The sequence below is a fragment of the Dendropsophus ebraccatus genome, chromosome 9 (genome assembly GCF_027789765.1).
Source record: "Dendropsophus ebraccatus isolate aDenEbr1 chromosome 9, aDenEbr1.pat, whole genome shotgun sequence".
In the NCBI taxonomy this organism is placed as follows: Eukaryota; Metazoa; Chordata; class Amphibia; order Anura; family Hylidae; genus Dendropsophus; species Dendropsophus ebraccatus.
In genome coordinates, this window is record NC_091462.1 from 52,325,924 (window position 1) to 52,347,750 (window position 21,827).

General features: G+C 42.2%; 1 protein-coding gene and 1 long non-coding RNA gene across 2 annotated transcripts in view; both read left to right on the forward strand.

Annotated features, from left to right (window-relative positions):
* C9H3orf70 (chromosome 9 C3orf70 homolog) overlaps positions 1-10,707 on the forward strand; it is a 71,233-nt gene extending 60,526 nt beyond the window's left edge. The window contains exon 3 of the mRNA XM_069985244.1: positions 8,930-10,707. Within this exon, the coding sequence (XP_069841345.1) occupies positions 8,930-9,501 (572 nt within the window). The 3' untranslated portion in view covers positions 9,502-10,707. The remainder of the gene's footprint in view (positions 1-8,929) is intronic.
* Positions 10,708-11,734: 1,027 nt separating this feature from the next.
* The window catches only part of LOC138800969 (uncharacterized), a 101,587-nt gene continuing 91,494 nt past the window's right edge, over positions 11,735-21,827 (forward strand). Inside the window, exon 1 of the long non-coding RNA XR_011364545.1 lies at positions 11,735-12,350. This is a non-coding gene — a long non-coding RNA (uncharacterized lncRNA). The remainder of the gene's footprint in view (positions 12,351-21,827) is intronic.

Sequence of the window (21,827 nt, forward strand, 5' to 3'; positions counted from 1 at the left end):
TTGCGTTCAGCAGCTGAAGGCTTAATGTCCTCAATTGCTACTATCGCTCTATGGAGACTACAGAATTATACCTCATACAACAGACACCACTTTGGTATTCTGACTTATGGCGGGTCTGTTCAGAGAACCGCAGCCATATCTGCCCATTACTAACAGAATATGCAGTCTTGGGGCTTAATTATAAAGTAATTACAAAAAGTCATTGAACTGGCTTCTTATATAGAGGTAACAATTCAGTTGTTTCTTAGTGATATCTGAGGATAATAGATGATAAGCGGCGACTGCTGTTTAAATGTCACAGTCTGGTGTAAAAAAAAAATAAAAAATTGGTGTCGGGTCTTACTGCACAACATTTCCTGATCACAGACAAAAGTGTTAGCCAAGTGCTCGGCCGGTCAGTGACCACAGTGGTGACCTGTAACAGCCTCTGATTGGGTCAGTGGCCACTTAATTGTATCAAGAACAGGACCAGTGCTGCAGGACAAGGACCCACGCTTAGGACATTTATCTGTAAAAAAAAAAAAATAAATAAAAAAAATTCTGCTGACAATTTCTTTAAAGGGAAACTATCAGCAGGTTAGGCAAATCTGAGGGTGCTGAGGATGAAGGTAAGTCCTCTTACCTTCGTCCTTGGCGCCACTTCCGTTTAGTTAATAGTTTAATTTAGCATCTAGTAAGACTGTTTAGAGCACTGAGGACAGGGCTATTGGCCTGCTTCACTAATAATCACTAGAAGGGGCGGGCCAGTGCTCTGGGCTGGGGGTGGCAACCCTGTCCATAGTACTCCAATCGTCCTTACTAGACGCTGAATTAAACTACAAACTGCAAGGAAACTGCGCCAAGGATGAAGGTAAGATACTTACCTTAATCCTCAGTGCCCCGTGTGCAATAGGGACATATCAGCAGGTTAGATTGATCTTTCCTGCTGATAGTTTCCCTTCTCATGTTGCAGATACGTCAGAAGTTTTCATCAGTCAGGGCATGAGTTTCCTGACCTCCACCAATCTCTAGATCATGCAGATGTGCACTTCTCTCCTGGTTCTCTGCAGTCCTTGTCTCACATCCACAGGACAAGCTCCATTATAAGTCTGAGGCTTGTCTCATGCAGCAGCACTGAGATCCCAGGGGAGAAAGGCACGCGGCCGGCTATGTCTGGAGATCCTGGAGACCTAAACACTCAGACCACGGCTGCTCAAAACTTTTGAATTGTTATTTCACATAGCAGAATCTAGTTTTTCTATATTGTAGAACGACAAATTCATACACAAGTCATACACTGATAAATCATACAACCTTTGGTAGAGCTAGGTTGATTTGCTATTTAAGGCCAGGTTCACACTATGTAAAAACAACTGGCGTATTTCATAACAACAGCCATAGTTGTGCAAACAACGACCATTATTTGTGAAATAACAGCAATTGTTTGCACAACAATGGCTGTTGTATGAAATACAGTTGTTTTTACATAGTGTAAACCTAGCCTAAAACTGTAGTCATATCCACTGAATGAAAGTTTTAAAGGCTCTCTATCAGTTGAAAAACACTAGACAAGCTGCTAAGGCAAGGAGATACATAGTGCTTTTAATGTGGTAAATCTTATTACATTGTGGCACATGCACGGTGAGTAATGCAATGCCCAGAGCCAGAATGCACACTGCATGTGCTCAGCTGCGTGAGTGCATGGCTCATGTACAAGTGTTAGACAGGGCTTGGCACTGGAAGCCAAGCCTTGTCCCCCAGTCAGGATGGGAGTGGGAGAGGAGGAAGAGCTGGGGGAAGGTTTCTCTGACACTCTCTCAGCAGTGTCAGAAAAAAAGACATATTTTTACTTTACTGAAAGCATGAACATCTATAGCAGAGGTACCAAGTGTCTCCTTGTTGGGCCTATTCACATCACCTAGGTGTCAGGGGGTGCTCCATTTTCAGAAGAGGTTGACCTAATGTGACAACCCTGTTACAGAGGACCTCTCAGAATATTTTTGCCCCCAAACTGGCACCAGTACCCGATGGCTGTAAAAATGTGTTCCTTTCAATTCTTCATCCTCTCTATGTACTCAGCAACCATGTTCACTTTGGATGAATTTTGTCAGCAAGTCATTATATTTCCATTGTCTGCTATCTTCTGCTTTATTTGTGTGAATGCTTCCAATATGGCAGCATACAGAATGGATTCTGGTGTATCAGCAAGAAGAATTTATAATAGGAAGAATGTGATTACTATCATTATGTTCATGCCTATATTTATAAGGGAACATGTGCAAAGAAGGACATACAGTGCAGATCATAGTCCTTTACATATATTTATTTATTTTTCGACTTAGATGTTAAAGTAATTTGGAATTTAGGGCTAAATTTGCACTGGAAAAACAGCAAGCCCAGCATCTACCCTAAGGCTGCATGCACATAGCAGATTGCTTTCGGCTTTGTCCTGAAATGCCAGGCACTCAGTATGCCACCATATATTGCCTACATATAGTACTAGAGGGGAGGGAAAAAAGTGCAAACTAGTCATATATTCCAGGGGGGCTGCTATTTACCAGAGATTCTCCTAGAGAAGCAATGACTAATATGGCTTGTTGTAGATGTATGGTGACATGCTGTATAAGGATGTGGTCACATGCTGTATAAAGGTGTGGTCACATGCTGTATAAGGATGTGGTCACATGCTGTATAAGGATGTGGTCACATGCTGTATAAGGATGTGGTCACATGCTGTATAAGGATGTGGTCACATGCTGTATAAGGATGTGGTCACATGCTGTATAAGGATGTGGTCACATGCTGTATAAGGTTGTGGTCACATGCTGTATAAGGGTATGGTCACATGCTGTATAAGGATGTGGTCACATGCTGTATAAGAGTATGGTTGCATGCTGTATAAGGGTATGGTCACATGCTGTATAAGGATGTGGTCACATGCTGTATAAGAGTATGGTTGCATGCTGTATAAGTGTATATTCACACGAACGGACTCGCAGCGCGATTGTTGCTGCGAGTCCGGCAGGTCCTGGCAGTTCCCACACACTATATGAACGACCGCAGCGAGTATGTAATTCTACCGCCCTTAACCCCTTCTGCTCCCGCCCGGCTCCCCCGCTGTAAGCATACATTACCTGTCCTCGCTGCATAGGTCCGTCGTCCTGCTCTCCCGTCCAGCCAATCAGTGTGTTGCCCAGCCACAGCCACTGATTGGCCGGACGGGAGAGCAGGACGCCGGACCCGTGCAGCGTCTGAACGACCGCAGCGAGTATATAGTGTGTGGGAACTGCCAAGACCTGCCGGACTCGCAGCGAGAATCTCCGTTCGTGTGAATATACCCTAAAGGTGTGGTCACATGCTGTATAAGGGTGTGGTCACATGCTGTATAAGGGTGTGGTCACATGCTGTATAAAGTTGTGGTCACATGCTGTATAAGAGTGTGGTTGCATGCTGTATAAGAGTATGGTTGCATGCTGTATAAGGTGTGGTTACATGCTGTATAAGGGTATGGTCACATGCTGTATAAGGGTGTAGTCACATGCTGAATAAGTGTATGGTTCAGGGGCGTAACTAGAAATGACTGGGCCCCATAGCAAACTTTTGATTGGGGCCCCCCTCCTCTGACCGACCACTATGCCATTAACACACCCAGCTCTACACAGAATCTGTACACCATACAAATTACAGTGCAGTAACATCAGGTGACTCACAGGGGACGTCTTCTCTGATTGGAGTTCCCCTTTTCATCATCTTCTCCATCTACCCTGGGCCGTTATGAGAACTTCTCCGAGCCACGAATCCACAGAATCTGCCAGAGAAACATATTAGGCTCCTCACTCTGTCACCATCCTCATTTCTCTACTAACTGCACTTGCCCCTTTAAGCCCTCATTTAGTAGGTAGCCCTGACTCTTTGTAGTGTATGTGTGTGTGTGTGTATATATATATATATATATATATATATATATATATATCCCTAATATGCCCCGCTCTGTGTAGACACCTTATAGATGGTCCCTTGTTCAGTCCTCCATATAGATGGTCTTTTCTGCATCTCCTATAGTAGGGAGCCTCCCTCTCTGTGTCCCTTTATAGTAGATGACAACCTCTGTGCATCCCCTATACCAGGGGTAGGGAACCTTGGCTCTCCAGCTGTTGCAAAACTACAACTCCCATCATGTGTGGACAGTCAAAGCTAAAGCTGTAGTTTTGCAATAGCTGGAGAGCCAAGGTTCACTATCCCTGCCTGATAGTATATGGCTACCTCTGTGTGTGCATCATCCTATAGGTATCCCCCAGTGTTGTCCATCCCCCATATAGATATCCCAGTGTTGTGCACCCCCTATAGGTAGCCCAGAGTTTTGTAAATCCCCTATAGGCTGCCCCAGTGTTGTCCATCCCCCTATAGGCAACCCCCAGTCTTGTGCATCTTCCTATAGGCAGCCCCCAGTTTTGTGCATCTTCCTATAGGCAGCCCCCAGTCTTGTGCATCCCCCTATAGGCAGCCCCCAGTCTTGTGCATCCCCCTACAGGCAGCCCCCAGTCTTGTGCATCCCCCTACAGGCAGCCCCCAGTCTTGTGCAACCCCCCCATAGGCAGCCCCCAGTCTTCTGCATCCCCAGACCCGTATAGCCCTCAGTGTTGTTCCTCCCCCATATAGCCCCCAGTGTTGTGGTTCCTCCCAAATATAGCCCCCAGTGTTGTTGTTCCTCCCCCATAAAACCCCTAGTGTTGTTGTTGTTCCTCCCCCATATAGCCCGTACTGTTGTTGTCCTTCCCTATATAGCCCCCACTGTTGTTGTTCCTCCCCCATATAGCCCCTAGTGTTGTTGTCCTCCCCCATATTGCCCCCAGTGTTGTTGTCCTTCCCCCATATAGCCCCCAGTGTTGTTGTCCTCCCCCATATAGCCCCCAGTGTTGTTGTCCTTCCCCCATATAGCCCCCACTGTTGTTGTCCTCCCCCATATAGCCCCCATTGTTGTTGTCTTTCCCCCATATAGCCCCCACTGTTATTGTCCTTCCCCCGTATAGCCCCCACTGTTATTGTCCTTCCCCCATATAGCCCCCACTGTTGTTGTCCTCCCCCATATAGCCCCCACTGTTGTTGTCCTTCCCCCATATAGCCCCCACTGTTATTGTCCTTCCCCCATATAGCCCCCACTGTTATTGTCTTTCCCCATATAGCCCCCACTGTTGTTGTCCTTCCCCCATATAGCCCCCACTGTTATTGTCCTTCCCCCATATAGCCCCCACTGTTATTGTCCTTCCCCCATATAGCCCCCACTGTTATTGTCCTTCCCCCATATAGCCCCCACTGTTGTTGTCCTTCCCCCATATAGCCCCCACTGTTATTGTCCTTCCCCCATATAGCCCCCACTGTTATTGTCCTTCCCCCATATAGCCCCCACTGTTATTGTCCTTCCCCCATATAGCCCCCACTGTTATTGTCCTTCCCCTATATAGCCCCCACTGTTCCCCTCTGATAAAAAAGAAAAAGACAAAACAGAACTCACCAAACCACACGCTCCCCCGTTGGTCGCTGGTCTCTTCTTTCTTCCCCGCCGGATGAGCAGCTCCCTGGTCGAGTCCCACGCAGCGCCATTACTGAGCTCAGTGTGCGCCGCGGCGGCTGGGTCTTCCGGTACAGAGAGTGACATGCTCTCTGTACCCGGAAGTCCCAGCCGGGGCGGCGCACACTGAGCTCAGTGATGACGCTGCGTGAAGTCGACCAGGGAGCTGCTCATCTGGCAGGGGCCGACACTCTTGTGATCGCAAGCAAAACACTGCTTGCGGTCACAAGAGTAATTGAAAGGGCGGGAAGCCTATGGCTTCTCGCGCTGTCAATTAGAACACTTAACACCCGGGAGGCCTGCTCGGCCACCGGGTGCTGCAGGCGGTCAGCTTCGGGGGCCAAGGGGCCCCATCGCGGCCGCTACGGCGGTAGTTCCGCCAGTGGTATGGTTACATGCTGTAAAAGGGTGTGGTCACATGCTGTGTAAGGGTGTGGTCGCATGCTGTATAAGGGTGTGGTCGTATGCTGTATAAGGGTGTGGTCGCATGCTGTATAAGGGTGTGGTCGCATGCTGTATAAGGGTGTGGTCGCATGCTGTATAAGGGTGTGGTCGCATGCTGTATAAGGGTGTGGTCGCATGCTGTGTAAGGGTGTGGTCGCATGCTGTGTAAGGGTGTGGTCGCATGCTGTGTAAGGGTGTGGTCGCATGCTGTGTAAGGGTGTGGTCGCATGCTGTGTAAGGGAATGGTCACATGCTCTATAAGGGAATGGTCACATGCTCTATAAGGGAGTGGTCACATGCTCTATAAGGGAATGGTCACATGCTGTATAAGGGAATGGGAACATGTTATGGATTTGTTGCACAAAACATGTAGTTATTATACCCAAAACAAATCTATTTATATGTATTGTGACCCCGCACACAATAGTATCCACCCCTCACTAAGGACTTTCTTAGAAAAAAATAAATAAAATAAAGTAATACTCACTTAGTCCCAAAGCGCTCAGTCCTTCCCCTGCATATGCAGCAGGCACAATGGTCTAGCAGTGTTCTATTATGGCTCTGTATGCAGCTATAGTACATTTGTGTACACAAGTCCCTATTGTCAGGCTGAATGTAAGTAATGTCTTGCTCAGCAGTTGGTGCACTGATCCTCCAGAACGCCTGTGACCGGCCTGAGAGGAGCTCTGCCATTATGTTATTAGGTTGACAGGCCCACGTCTATTAAAGTCATCATTTCCTAAATTCTTTGTTTTGTTCCAGGCTAAAGCGAAGAAAAATCCCTGCAAAGCCAGCCGCCAATTTATTTGCACAGGAGGAATACAAATAGAAATCCTTCCTTAGAGCAGAACTACAATCAGATTATTTACCTGGATCAATCTCTCCAATTATCCTTTGTACTTTGTACAATTACAGGCTGTGGAAGACAGACATCTAAGCCCTTTTACCCATTCATTTCCAGACGCACATGCCGCTACAGACACCAACAGTGTTGTCACTCCGTGAGCTGGCACCGTCTCCCCGAGTATGCCAAGCTGTTGGGTGCAAAATGTGCTAGCATTTCATCCAAGTTTTGCTAAAAAAAATAGTGAGCTACTATATACCAACTTCTGAACTCTACTGATTGTAAGAATAAAGGGCATGGGGTACTGCCCTTCAAGATAGGGTTGTGGTGCCAGGTCGCAGGATACCCCTTAGTTTTCCAAATCAGTGGGGAATGTCAAAATAATGGCGATATCCGTTTACTGTTCAGTTTAAACATATTTTTTTAATGTTTATAAATATATTAAATTACACGTCATAGTCCAAAGGTGTATTATCAGTTCTGTAGGCTTCAGAGCTGGAATTTCCCAGCATCCCCTGCCTGCTGAGTCCTCATATACCTTGCAGCCATCATTTTGAATTCTAGGAATTATCTTGTTTATAGCAGGCTGTCTATAATTTTAGGTTGTGTATATAGTTTTGTGATGATGCTGGGGGGTTTTTTGTTTTGTTTTTTTAGGCTGGGTTCACACTATGTTTTTGCAATCCGTTTGTCACATCCGTTTGTCACATCCGTTTTTTAAATGGTTACTTTTAACGTACACAAAAACTTACGCTGAAAAAGACGCATCAGTTTTGATCCTTTTTCTTTTTTTTTTAATAATAGAAGTCAATTGAAAAATGGATCCAAAAGGATTTCACACTATTGCATCCATTTCCATCCAAAAATATTAATAGCAGAATTATGAATTCAGCTCAAGACTATAATACAGGCTGTAACCGAGAATCAGTAGATGGAATATAAAGTAATTATGAATGTACTCAATTTTTTCAGTGTTGTTTGCATGCACAGTGACAACCCTTTAATCTGCCAAGACCTAGGCTAGAGGAACGATACCTTGTTTAAAATAAAGCAATACTGACAAACCTTATATAAACGTTTTCATAATTCTGTGGGATTTCCATAAAGGTGTCTATCCAGCATTTACTCTACAGTGTGTTCCTATGTCTAGTATATACTGTGTGATAAACAGGCACCATTCACTTACCCTTAATGACAGATTAAAGGACAATCGTCATAAATATCTGTATTCCGAAATGTATACATGCAGTTAGCCTACATCTGCTGTGCATGCCTAACCAGTTCCTATGGGAGGACTATCCCACTGCTTCACAGACCTTCTCTATAAGAATCTATTTAGTAGAGTCTGTTTTTCTTTTAATGTAAGTATCCTGCTGGCCTTTAAAGATGTAGATTGACATTGCACGCTGTTATTTAGTCTATGATCTACAACTAGGCCCACATCCTTCTCCATTAGTGATTCTCCTAGACTTACACACTTTAGAACTTACTGTGCATGCAGTTGATTGGCCCCAGATGACCAGTTTTGCATTTATTCTCATTGAATTTTATGCCTTGTAAGCGTCTAGCCTATCAGTGTGTCTGGGTCAGCTTGTTTTATATAAACCTCTTCGAAGAAAGCAATACTGATAATGTATGAAGTATGAAATAATAATTGGCCTATATAAAAGGGCCAGCGATCAGCTGATTAGCTAGAAGATGCTGGTTTGTCAGCTGATCACAGCACAGCTGGGGCCATTTAAATCATCATTATCAGCCGTACATCACCCTGTGTTAGTGGGCGATGTCCAGCTAAAAAAGTTAAATTCAAAGTACCGCAGTCTGTGAGCGATTGAGTGGTGTGAGGGATCATAAAGTAATCGCCAGTCAGCGAGCCATCGGCCCATGTAAGGGCCTTAAATAGTTTCCTTTTCCATTGAACAGCAAATGTATAATCTATATCATATACTGTATGTCAGAGGGTAAACCTCATCCACTACTGAAGACCTTTTCCGGTATATTGCTGTCTACCATTATCTCTTGTTTTGTTGTCATTATGTAACTAATTTTTTTACACGTGTTAACATTTTCCTTTCTTTGCTTTTTTATTCCAGGCAAATATGTATACCAACCAATGACTCCTGTGGAACAGCTCCCAAGCACAGAAATCCCAGTGGAACCACAAGAACAGACCAACACAATTCAGATTTCTGTCTCGCTGGCCGAGCAGTTTCTTAAAGTAGCCTCTTCCTTCCAGCCTCCATTCATACCGGAATCTCCACGCTACTGCACCATCTCGGACCTCTTCCTTGATAATTATCAGGTGAAATGTATCAATGGGAAGATGTGCTATGTCCAACGCCAACAACTACCACCACCTCCAGAACCACCCTGTATCAGATCACGGCCTGAAAGAGAGTTCCTTCAGGAGGTGTATCCACCCAAAGACACAGAGGGACCAAAAATAGACCACTGCTCTTCACCTTCCAACTCCGAGGACTCTGGAATCAATGCAGTGGGTGTTCCGTACTTGGAATCGTGTGACGAGGATACAGAGGAAGGAGCAGAACTTAGTTCAGAAGAAGACTGCAGTCCAGATGGTTGCTGGGCACAGGAGCCTTCTCCCTTGGTATCACCTTCCAAAACTGATCTTGAGATCATAGAAACTATAGAGACTACAGTCTGAACTGTACAGAAAAGGATATTACATCTAGTGGATTAAGCACATGTAGGCAGTAACCAGCTGCCAAGAGACCGAGCAATACAATCATATTGCACACATACTTACAAATATCGATAAGTCACCAAGAATGTGTTTGGCTTAGGGGTCAACTCCTAATTACTTGCACCCCGGATATAATAGAGCACATGGATTGAGGCACCGACAAGCCTCTGGCGCGACATCCATGCATAAGAACATGTTTTATATTCATTAAGGCATATTCATTGGTGTTGTATGAGTTATGGCTGAATCGACAGATTTATTTGCACAATTTTGACAAGTCTCTCTTTGTTTTATCATGAGATTGTCTACTATAGCCTTGATGACAATGGTTGGCTGTGATTAATTTCTCTTAACAGGTTAAAGAAGTAGTCGCAGTATGTAACCTGCAGTACCACCACACGTATATGTGCCGGTCACAACATGGGGCCTTTATCTTGGGTATGCTGCAATGAATATAAAACAACTCTGTATACCAGTGTTATATTATTCTGATGTCTTGTAAGGGACGTTTCACTGTTAATAGATGACGTTTCACATTCCTTAAGTATTAATTGGATATAGTAAGCTACTGTATGGTCCAAAACTCATTTTTTTTCCTGCAACTTAGAAGGAGCGGCCTTGTACATACTTGTCACTAGCTGTTCACTGGGACCATTATTCACAAGTGTTGTACCGAAAGGTGTAAGAGGACCAATGACCTAGTGCTGTCCCCGTATTCTAGATGGTAAGGATCCTGTGCGTACATGATGTCTCCGTATGATCCTGTGTACACATTTAGCTAGCTTACCCACTCTTATCCATTATTCATAGTACATAGTTATTTTTTGGACACAAAATAATGTGACTCTTAAAGCAGTTTTCCGAGGACCTAACTAAAGCATTGCCACCCAGTTGGTCAAGGCAAAGGCAGACATACTCCAAAAGACTTCACACTGCCAAATATCCAGAACTCTGGAGCAACTACTTAGGTTTTGTTCATAACATTCTTTGCAAATTGAGTCAATTTAACCCCTCCATAAAGGAAACATGTCATGAACCTCTCGTTTTAGTTAGCGATCTTTAAGGCAGGGCCGATGCGTCACAGGTCTTCACCAACAAATGGCCCAGAAGGTTAGAAGAGAGGGAATGTTATATTTATTGTCAAATAATGCAAATAGTGGAGTGTAGCTAATTAAATCTAAAATGTAGCTTTTATTAATTTAAAGTTAAAATTTAGTTACCAAAAAATAACCAGACAAATATAAAGAGAAGGTATCCTAGGTTAAAAATATCTTACCACTCAACGGTGACTGCTGAATAGATAATACCGGAGCGGTAGTGGACCATACGGGTAGCGTAATCGTCCTGAACCTCAATGGATTCCACCATGAGCTGTTGAGGTCCTCTGGTATGAAGACGGACAAAATAGGGTGCACACTGTATGGGAGATAGGACAGCCGATCCCTGACACTGTCCTATTGTACCCTAAAAATACTGTCCCTCCAGACAGAGCTCTCGCCCTAATAAGGGCGACTCCGCCACACTCGCTCCTAGAGTCCCTAGTTAAACCCTAATACTCACTAGTGGCTGTGTCCCAATGCATTTCATCTCCCGTTAGGGGAATCATCAGGGGATCAAACAGAAAAAGTGCCACGTACAAAACAACAAAAATGAAGGGTAGGAGCTGCACGTATGGTGCCTGCTACGCGTATGGCGTTCCCCCTCTGTTGTTTTGTACGTGGCACTTTTTCTGTTTGATCCCCTGATGATTCCCCTAACGGGAGATGAAATGCATTGGGACACAGCCACTAGTGAGTATTAGGGTTTAACTAGGGACTCTAGGAGCGAGTGTGGCGGAGTCGCCCTTATTAGGGCGAGAGCTCTGTCTGGAGGGACAGTATTTTTAGGGTACAATAGGACAGTGTCAGGGATCGGCTGTCCTATCTCCCATACAGTGTGCACCCTATTTTGTCCGTCTTCATACCAGAGGACCTCAACAGCTCATGGTGGAATCCATTGAGGTTCAGGACGATTACGCTACCCGTATGGTCCACTACCGCTCCGGTATTATCTATTCAGCAGTCACCGTTGAGTGGTAAGATATTTTTAACCTAGGATACCTTCTCTTTATATTTGTCTGGTTATTTTTTGGTAACTAAATTTTAACTTTAAATTAATAAAAGCTACATTTTAGATTTAATTAGCTACACTCCACTATTTGCATTATTTGTTATTTATTAGTGAGAGTTTTTTTCTGTGATATTTTTTTGGATTTATATATTTATTGTCACAAGCCGGTAACACCTATAACATCCTGACTTTGCCGTAAGGTACAACAAAGCGTAGAAACCAATTTGTGACTGGTAGCGCCAATGTCTGGTAGGTTATCAAACCATTAAGCTTCTAAATCGATATATTGACTGTTTAAATCAGTTTTTATGCTGTGATAAAAGGACTGTGGCTGGATTTATTTATTCTGGTTACACAGCTTTCCGTAACCCACTTGAAGCTGAATAGTTTCACCTCTCAATCCTGTGCGGATAAATAGACCTGACACCTGCTCAGTACGCAGAAGGCAGTGCTCCCTTCTGTCTCCTTCACTCTGCAATTACAGAATGGATGAGAGCAACCGGAGTCAATTATGATGCAATTAGGTTATAGTGACCTTTAAGAGCAGCACATCTTCAGACGGAAATAGCAAACCATAGGTGGCCAAATTGTAATTGAGTCAGGAGCGGACAGAATAAAACCTTTAGAATGAGTTGTAGGAGCTCTGGATGGCTTCATGCGTTCTTCATTTATTGCAAATTATAGTGCAGGATTCCCGCAGTGTGAGTATTAATATTTAACTGTATTAGTAAGCTTAGAATACATGTTTGTTTTGGAGTGTAGGTGAAATCGCTCTGGGCGCCATTGTCCAGCATGGATATGGATTTTCTCGAGATTGAAAGTAATTGCTCATCGTAAAGGTAGATTTATTGTGTGCAAATGTTAGAGGGGTCTAGTTCATGTCAACGTGGCACGTTACTATGGTTAGTATTTTCCAGTAGCGTGTATTCCCTGGAATATAGCTGTCAATATTCCAGTAGAATAATAATGCTTTTGTGATTCCTCAAGAGGGGAACATTTTTCTTTCTGAGGATTCTCCAGTGGTAAAGATTTTGGGAAGCATTGAGTGGAATGGTGTTTTCTTAGTGTTTGCCCCAAGTGATTGCAATAAAGTAATGTTATTGCCATCATCTCTGACAGTTTATATGGGACCTGCTACATTGTTCCTGTAATTTGTATAATTGTTCCTTATACCAGAACGGTGGCCATTATCTTCAATAACTGACGACCGAACGATCACTCAGCTGTCAGTTATTTCTCCCGTGATCTCCCTATTCTCACCATATACAGGAACGTTCAGCACGGCCGAGCATTCTTATGTTCTGTATATAGAGGGGAGGATTAGACAGCTCTGGCTGTGGCTTATATTATCCAGAATATAGGGGTTGGCCAGTGATTTTCCATACACAAAGTACGAGCGGCGGGTATTGCCAGCAAAGTATGGGGACCTTTAGGCATTTAGTATAATGTCATTAGTTTCATACCAAATACCAGAAAAGCAAAATAAGTAACCAAAAAGTTTATACACTATGTAACAGCAACTATATTATGTACCTATCATCGATAATAATAAACCCACCTGCCTGATAGTCCAAAACTGTGACCCATAAACACATGGACTCCACAAAACATCTAAAGATGCACAGAGGTAGCAGCAGTTACCTTTCTGTATTTATGAGTCCAAAGGCAGCATAGGTGTGCTTGGTCTGTACAATTTATAGGTAGGTGGTATGTTTCAAAGTAATATCCACCCGAATGCCAGGACCCAACATTTCCTAGTAGGACATTATCAGAGCATCACACGTCCTTGTCAGTCTTGCCTTGTTCCCATAAGGCATCTCGGTGTAATCTTTTCCTTAGGTAAGTAATGCACATTCACCTGGACACCTTTCTATCATAGGGAAAACAGCTGGGTCCTTCCCGGAGGGATATCTGGCTAGTCCTGTGTTTCGAGGCTCCACAAGATCTTTTTTGCACCTTTCTATCATAGCTAACAATTACCTTTTAAGAAGTTTGTGTTTTTGTATCTTCTCTGAGGAATCGGACCAATCACTCCATCAATGATCACTAGATACAGATAACGCCCCACATGACCTGATGTTTTTGGAGATTCATCTAGCCATTACAATTTGGTAGAATTCTTACCCTTGTCCATTTCTCCTTCCTCCTCCATGGGATTACCAATGAATTTCTGGGTAATGTACCCTATCTTTTGGCTGGCTCTTGGCAAATTATCAGTGCTCCTGCTCCTCACTTAACTTGTTAGTGCTTTTAATTGTTATAGCTGATCAGTGTAAAGTCTATAGACGTTGTAATTGGCTAAACCGGCAGAACAGGGTTTGAGCTCCTTATTATTCAGGCGGTCTACCACAGAAAAAGAAATGTACCAGTGGACAGGTAGCCAACGTGCCTAGAGATTTGTTATTTTTACTTTTTGATTTATTTTTTTATGTGTCTATGGCCTGACTTTCATTGAAGTCAGTTTGACTCCTGGATTGTTCTACTCCATACGACAGGACAGCGTGTATGGGCAGACATCAGATTACAACCTAAATCTTATGAACATATAACCAAAATCCTCTGTACACACAGCTGTAATATGACGCTGGGGAAGAGCCTCAAATTTGATTTGGAGAAAGTTTTTCCAATTTTATAAAACAAAACTAGATTCTGCAGACTCAGTATAGTGCTATAATTCTGAATAGACCTGTTCAGTTTTCTCCCCTGAAAGCATTCCATTGCCAATGTTCATTTATATCCCATTAAAACCCAACATGTCACTGATTATTTAATTGGAAAGTGAGTTGTCCTTTACATGATAGAACGATAGTGATTGTCTATGGGCACCCCTGTCCCATCTTTAGAGTTGAGAAAGTTGGAAAAGCAGAAACGAGTAGCATCTCAAAAGTTAATATATATATATATATATATATATATATATATATATATATTATTTTTTTTATTTTTTCAACCAAGGAGGCAATGCCATCCTCCTAATGCAATATCTCAAAGAAACGTATGCTTAATGTAAATCCAGGCACTTTGTTATTTTATAGAACAGTCGCCTTCCTCGCCTTTGTGTCTTTTTTCTAATCGCTGGCTGCAGCTGGTAACACTTTCTACAACAAGTTTTCCCTGTGGACTGCCTTAAGCCGGTTAGAGAAATACTTTCCAGTATACTTTGAAAGTCAGTGCAGCAGGTTTATCTCTGCGGGCTCCTAGAAATAATTATGCCAGCGTGGACTTATTTTTCATAGCGTCTCCTTTTACCGACTGAAGGTTAAACCGTGCTGTGTTTTCCGTCTCTGAAAAGCTCAGTGTGGGAGCAGCAGATGTAAGGAATGATTCCTGTACGCAGCATACTTTGTCTTGACAATTGTTTTTAACCTGTGCGCTGTTCTATTTATGGCTTAGATGTAGGGAGCAAATTATGGAATGTTTTTATGCCCATTGCGACTGGTGTTGGAATCCTGGAATCAACGTCCTGAACGTAACATACATTTTTACCATTAGCATTCCCGGTTAGTGTAGCATGGAATTGCCTCATATAGTAGCTGATGTCCCCCCACAAAGGCTAAGCTGTTTTGTGAAAACACTTTTCTTCTCACTTTCTAGTATAGAAACAGTGACTGATTCTTAACCAGAGAGCTAAGCAACAGAACTGCATAATTCTTAGACAAGCACGAACTTGGCAGGCCACCAATTCCTCATGCCAATTGGCTAAATCCTCTTATTTTATTGTGAGCTGTTGGTGTGATCGCTTATTGGCTGCATACTCATTGCCCATCTTGTTACTGCATTACCTGCTGTCTCTAAAAGTGATCCCAGTGATGAATTATTAATAAGAGTGATCTCTGGCCTGTGACCACTTTGGAGCACCAAAATACTAAACCTTAAGTCATTGCCTTCTATACACTGGGTAAAGTAAAATATACAGGTAAACCTTTTCATAAACAAACTGTTCCATATCTATTTATTCCACTTTTGCCATTAGGATTCACTGTTAAAGGTAATAATCAGTGCAAAATGTTCCTACCAGTATTTTAGTGATCTCTCTGAAGAATGACTTCACTAGACCAGTCATTCATACCTGTGCTGTTTGGTTCTACCAGCCCAATGGGGTTCTGAATCCTTAAATAGTTCATATAGAGCTCCCCTTTGTTTAAATTCTTGTGAAATTTTAACTAAATTTATGTAAACACTTTTAGGTTATTTGATTTGAAATTATAGCATATAATGGCCTTGGATTTTGTCCTGGTTATTGCACATGGTATGGTCCATTATTATAAAAGGTGTTCCCTGCTTTGGATAATTGACGTGTTGGACAGATCCACTGACAATAAGTTGCTCCCACAGTGTCCTCTTACATTACACAGTTCCAATTCTAATCGGGGGGATTGCCCCTGTAATTCTGGGTGGGGGAGGCCCTCCAGAGATAGAGGCGCTTACTCCTGCTATCCACTCTGCCAGGAGTTGTAAATGCTGTAATAAGAACTCCCCCTCCCGGGTATTTTCTAATAGGGTATATGACAGTGTTTTTTAAAAGGGGAAATCCTTAGCTTGTGAAAAAGGACAACCATAGCTCACAATATAGAACCCCCATACTAAACCTCAGAGCTGAACCTTATGCTGAATACAAATCTCCACCACCATAACGGGTCAATCCTAAACAACCGCTTTGAACATTAAACAGTGAAGTATAGCTGAAAACACACACGTAATCTCACAAGCACAATGCAATGGACATCAGATATACAGGAGAGGTCCTAAAATGCTAGATGTAGTGTTGATTTGTTCTAGTGACCTACATATATATATCTCATGCAGATATAAATTAAAAACTCTTTATAACTAAAAAAGGGTTTCAAATTTCAGAGAGAGGAAATGTTTACCATCCCTCCAGCCACCTACTATTTTATTGATCATATTAAACAATGGGTTTGAAGCACAATGTAAACAATATTAATACACATGCCCTGTATTTAATTAGCCAAGAAAACGTATGTAAATTTTATCAAATGTAATAAAATTTGCTGTTTGTTTTTTTCTCGCTACGTTTGCTGTGTTTATGCAGTATTCATCATTTTTATTGAGAAAATGTCATCTCAAATAAAACGCGAGCTGGTTGTGGAGGCATTGTATTACTGTGTAACGCAACAATTGTTATGTTTTGTCTGGATTATCAAGATAAATTGCTTATACATAAGATAAAATACATATCAAGACAAGAAAATACATAAAGCTGTAACATGAGAGTGTAAATAGGAAAAATGTTTGTCTTATTGGTATGTATATATGACTGTATTAAGGGCATGAGTAATAGAGATGTGTGCGTTACATACATTGAAAACGTCTTCTTGGTAGGTATCGGTCACATAGCAATGTGAAATCCAGCTCCCATAAAACATTCACGTTATTTAATCATAGTAAAATTCCATAAATTGAAAAAAAAAAAAAGGTCGGGGGACAGTAATGTGTGCAGGGCTGTTTCAATGCAATCGCCGCAATGCGCAGCAATCACATCGTTTGAGGAAGTCAGTGACAAGACAGATGCTGTGGGAGCCCGATCACTTGTGTGTGTGTGTGTGGGGGGGGGACGAGCTACTTACCTGCCGGATCGCGATTTGTAGTCTGCTTTCAGGCAGACTCTATGTACAGATCGCCGATAACATTGATGAATGCTATGGCTTAGCATTCATCAGTATATGCAATCAGAGCATTGCCTATATTAGTCCCCTAAGGGAGTTTTAAAACATGTTTTAAAAAAAAACACTAATAAAAATGCCACAATAAACATTCATTACCCCCTATCCCATTATACAAATAAAAAAATACATTTTAAAAAAAATAAATAAACGTATTACACATGATTGCGTGCGAAATTGTCCAATATAGTAAAATGTAACAGTATTGTGAACACCATAAATGAAAAGTGGGGGGAAAAAACACACCAGGATTGGTCATATTTTTTAACATTATATTTTGAAAAAAGAATTAATAAAAAAGTAAAAAATTTTCTCTTACACCAATATGATATCATTAAAAACATCATGGTGCAAAAAAATGACACCCCAACCAGCCCTGTAGGTGAAAAAATAAAAGCGTTATGGCTCTTAGAAGATGAGGAGGAACATTGCTTCAATTTGATCCAGACATCCGTGCATCAATCATCTTCAGTCATGAAGGTGTTAATAAACTTATTATATATTGTTGTATTTGCCCAATCTGTCAAAAAAAAAAACAAGCGATCAAAACATCCAATCTACACAAATATAATGCTAATAAGAACTAGAGATCATGGCGCAAAAAAATAACAGTACCATACATCCCCGTAGGTGAAAAAAAATGAAACAGTTAAGAGTCACGATAGGGCAATTTTAATCATTATTATTTGTGGGGGGGGGGGGGGGGGGGGAGGAGTTTTACTTTAAAAAAAAATTGTAAATAGCTAAGCATGCATATTTCGGTGTTCGTACTGATGTATAGAATAAAGATATGGCAGTTTTACTGTAAAGTGCACTATGTAGACATGGGAACCCCGCAAAAGTTACAAAATTTTATTTTTTCCTCCAGTTTTACCCCATAAATATTTTAGGGGTTGCGTCATACCATCGATTGAAAGGCACCATTACAAAAGTACACTTTTGTAAAAAAAAATAAGCCCTTATATGGCCCTGTAGATGAAAAATAAAAGGGCTATAGCTCTTAGAAGGCGAGGAGGAAAATTGGCCTAGTCATTTAGGCCTATCTGGGCTTGGTAATGAAAGGGTTCAAGCATGTGCAGAATCATCTGGAAACCATAAGTAACCGCAAAGGCAAGTAATCAATATGTAAAAAAGACAACAAGCAACTTGTCCAAAAATTTTCCACATTGTATTATCAGTATAAGTCGCATACAACCTTGCACAACCTGTTACACCCGGACTCCGTTTTCACATCCACCTTCAGTGCTGTAAAGTCCATACATCAGGGCAGAGATACTCCATCCAGACCGGGGAGGCCAGGAGCAAACATATCACTGATCTCAGGGGGACCAGACAAAACACCTTTGGCTGCTAGTTAAAGCACTCAATACAGACTTGTTTCCCAGGGAGCAATGTTCCTAGGATATCACTGTATTGAGCACTTAAACCAGCAGCCAAAAGTGAGAGATCAGTAATCTGTTTTCTGTATGGCTCTATTAGGCATTGCTCCCACCTAGCCAGAATCCTGCTCCACACTGATGAGGGGCAACACTCCAAAACAGCTGTTTCTGGATGGATACCTGGCTTTGGTATTCCCTGGTCATATCGTCAGACCCATAGTTGAGTTCGCTATTGACTGAAGGGGCCACTTAATATGGTGGTTTTAGTGGTCTCCATACAGGATCTGTCCCTTTGCATGGTCCTTCACTGGAGGGATATTTGGCTAGTCCTGTGTTTTAAGATTCGTAACTCAGGCCAGAAGGAGCGTAAGTCATGTTACATTTTGGGGGATGTCCCACCTGTCTCAAGGGTACGATTTTAAGGGTCCTAAGGCAATCTTTTTACTGTTTAGAACATCTATAATTAAAGGAGAAGTCCGGCGATAATTTTTATTAAAGTATTGTATTGCCCCCCAAAAGTTATACAAATCACCAATATACACTTATTACGGAAAATTCTTATAAAGTGCTTTTTTCCCTGCACTTACTACTGCATCAAGGCTTCACTTCCTGGATAAAATGGTGATGTCACTTCCTGGATAAAATGGTGATGTCACGACCCGTCTCCTAGAGCTGTGTGGGCTGTGGCTGCTGGAGAGGATGATGGCAGAGGGACACAGGGCACTGGAGGGACACTGAGCATCCCTCTGCCATCATCCTCTCCAGCAGCCACAGCCCGCACAGCTCTTGGAGTCGGGTTGTGACATCACCATTTTATCCAGGAAGTGAAGCCTTGATGCAGTAGTAAGTGCAAGGGAAAAAGCACTTTATAAGCATTTTCCGTAATAAGTGTATATTGGTAATTTGTATAACATTTGGGGGGGCAATACAATACTTTAATAAAAAATTTCGCCGGACTTCTTCTTTAATTGAGGATTTAAAATATAAAATATTACCTGGGAGGTTTGTAGTTAGATATGTTAAATGAATCATCCTTAAAGGATACAATTAAGTCTTCATGTAGCTGTCACTTTGACATTTCTTTCTTTCTGCAGAAAAGTAACTAGAAGGTTGAGAATGCATCTTATATAAAGAGGAATTAGAAATCTGACTGTACAACTGCAATAGTCAACAGATGTGAAAACTTCTAACAGTTCTAATGATCAGTGGGGGTGGGAACACCCAAACCCCCACTCGTCGTGCTTCTCTCTAGTAGATAGTACCAGTCTGGTCACTAATACAAGCACAACAAGAAGTTGCTATTAAAAGAACCTAGTATGTTTTGTTGCATCAGCGACATTACCACAAAGTCCTTGTAGGAGGACATGTCTGCCTAAACAGAAGCTTAGTGTAACCAGGGTGTGTTAGGGGTGTTCAACTGCACAGGGCGCATTGCCTCATCAATAAAAAGGGGGCGCCAGCTAATTACATGCTTATTGTTAAATAAGGCGTTCTGATTGACAGCGCAAGAAACCATTGGCTACTTACGCTGTCAATCAATTAGTGTTATGCTTGCGGTTACAAGAGGCTGCTCTGTACCTCTATGCTTGAGCTATCTCTGATGTCACTGCGTGACAGAGCAGAAAGGCAGGGGACAGAAAAAGCTTGGTAAGTATGCGTTTTTCCCTAAAGCAGATTCTTTCCTTGCTTTGCTGCTGCTGTTTGTACACGGGTCTGCATCCTGTATGTAATCTTCCCCTTCCATGAGTGTGCAGGCTGGTCTTTAGCCATGGTTTAGTACTAAGTGTAACCCCTTCCTTGCTGTGCTTCTTTTATTTTTTTTTATTTCTGCTAACCTTGCAAAGCATTCGCTCCTAACATATCTATAGTGTTCCTTGGAAATAATCACCGAGCACAATGCCAGCTTGTTCACGGCACTTTCTACCGCTGTATGTAATAGCATAGCACAGAACAGAAGGTCCTGTACAGTGCTATGATTGAACAGGCAGCTAAGGGAGGAAGTGACTGTGTGTGTACTGCTGGCAAACTGCATAGTTCTAGTTCTGCCCCAAAAATAGAAGAATGAAATGTGTACTGCATGTCTGGGCGGATTCCGCCATCCATCCAAAGAATGAACGGCAAAATCTCCCCGTGCATAGAATGGAGTCTATGGCAAGAGTGGAGCAGATGCGAACTGTGGAATCGGCAATGGGTTTTCCATAGGGATTCCATAGTGTGCACATACCCTTCGGGGGAAATTTATCTAGGGCTTTGCGCCTAAATATAATTGGATTTTTCAACCATTTTTGGTCTAAGTTTGTAAATTAGTATTCAACGGGCTAATATTTTTTAGATGCAACTTTTTTAATCTTTCTGTTTTGAGTATTCTCCCAAAAGTTTGCATAATCCGGGATTAGCACCCAATTTATCATTTACGACTTTTTAAAAAGTCGCACAATGGGGCAGGCCTATGTCTGGTCAGTACCAGGTGAAAATGCGTACCCAATTTTTGAGACTTTTTTAATTACATACATTTACTATGGCAGTGCTACATTTTATGTGAAATCTGGATTTAGTAAAGATTTTGAAAAAACAAAGTACAACAACAAGTACAGAGCAATAGCTATGTGTAGCAACCACCCCTGGTTGTCCTAATTGGAACAGAAACAGAAATGAAAAGTCAATAACTGCCAGTATCATAAATGCAACAAAGCTTAGCAGATAGGCATTTGCGAATAATGAACCGCTTAGGTAAATACCTGTTTTTTCTGCTATGGTTTTTCTGCGATGATATGAAGAAAAACCATCAAAAAGAAAACAAGGCAATAAGTACCACATTCAGTGTCCACTCAGCAGCAATGGGGGACACGTCACATAAAACAGACAAAAGAGAAAAAGGAAAGCAGAAACTGACACATAGAACTCCTCTCCATCCGAGATCATAGACTGCATATCTCAAGGGCTCAGAGACCGCCTCCGAGTCAAATCTACTACAGCCATCTGAGTGGGGGGGCTCGGCCAAGCAAGCGAGGGAATTCAGGGGAATCTTTGAACAAGATTCAACCACTTGTAACACTTGCAACACTTTGGAGTAGGCAACACTACGATCATGGTCTTCAGCAATGATCTCCTCATT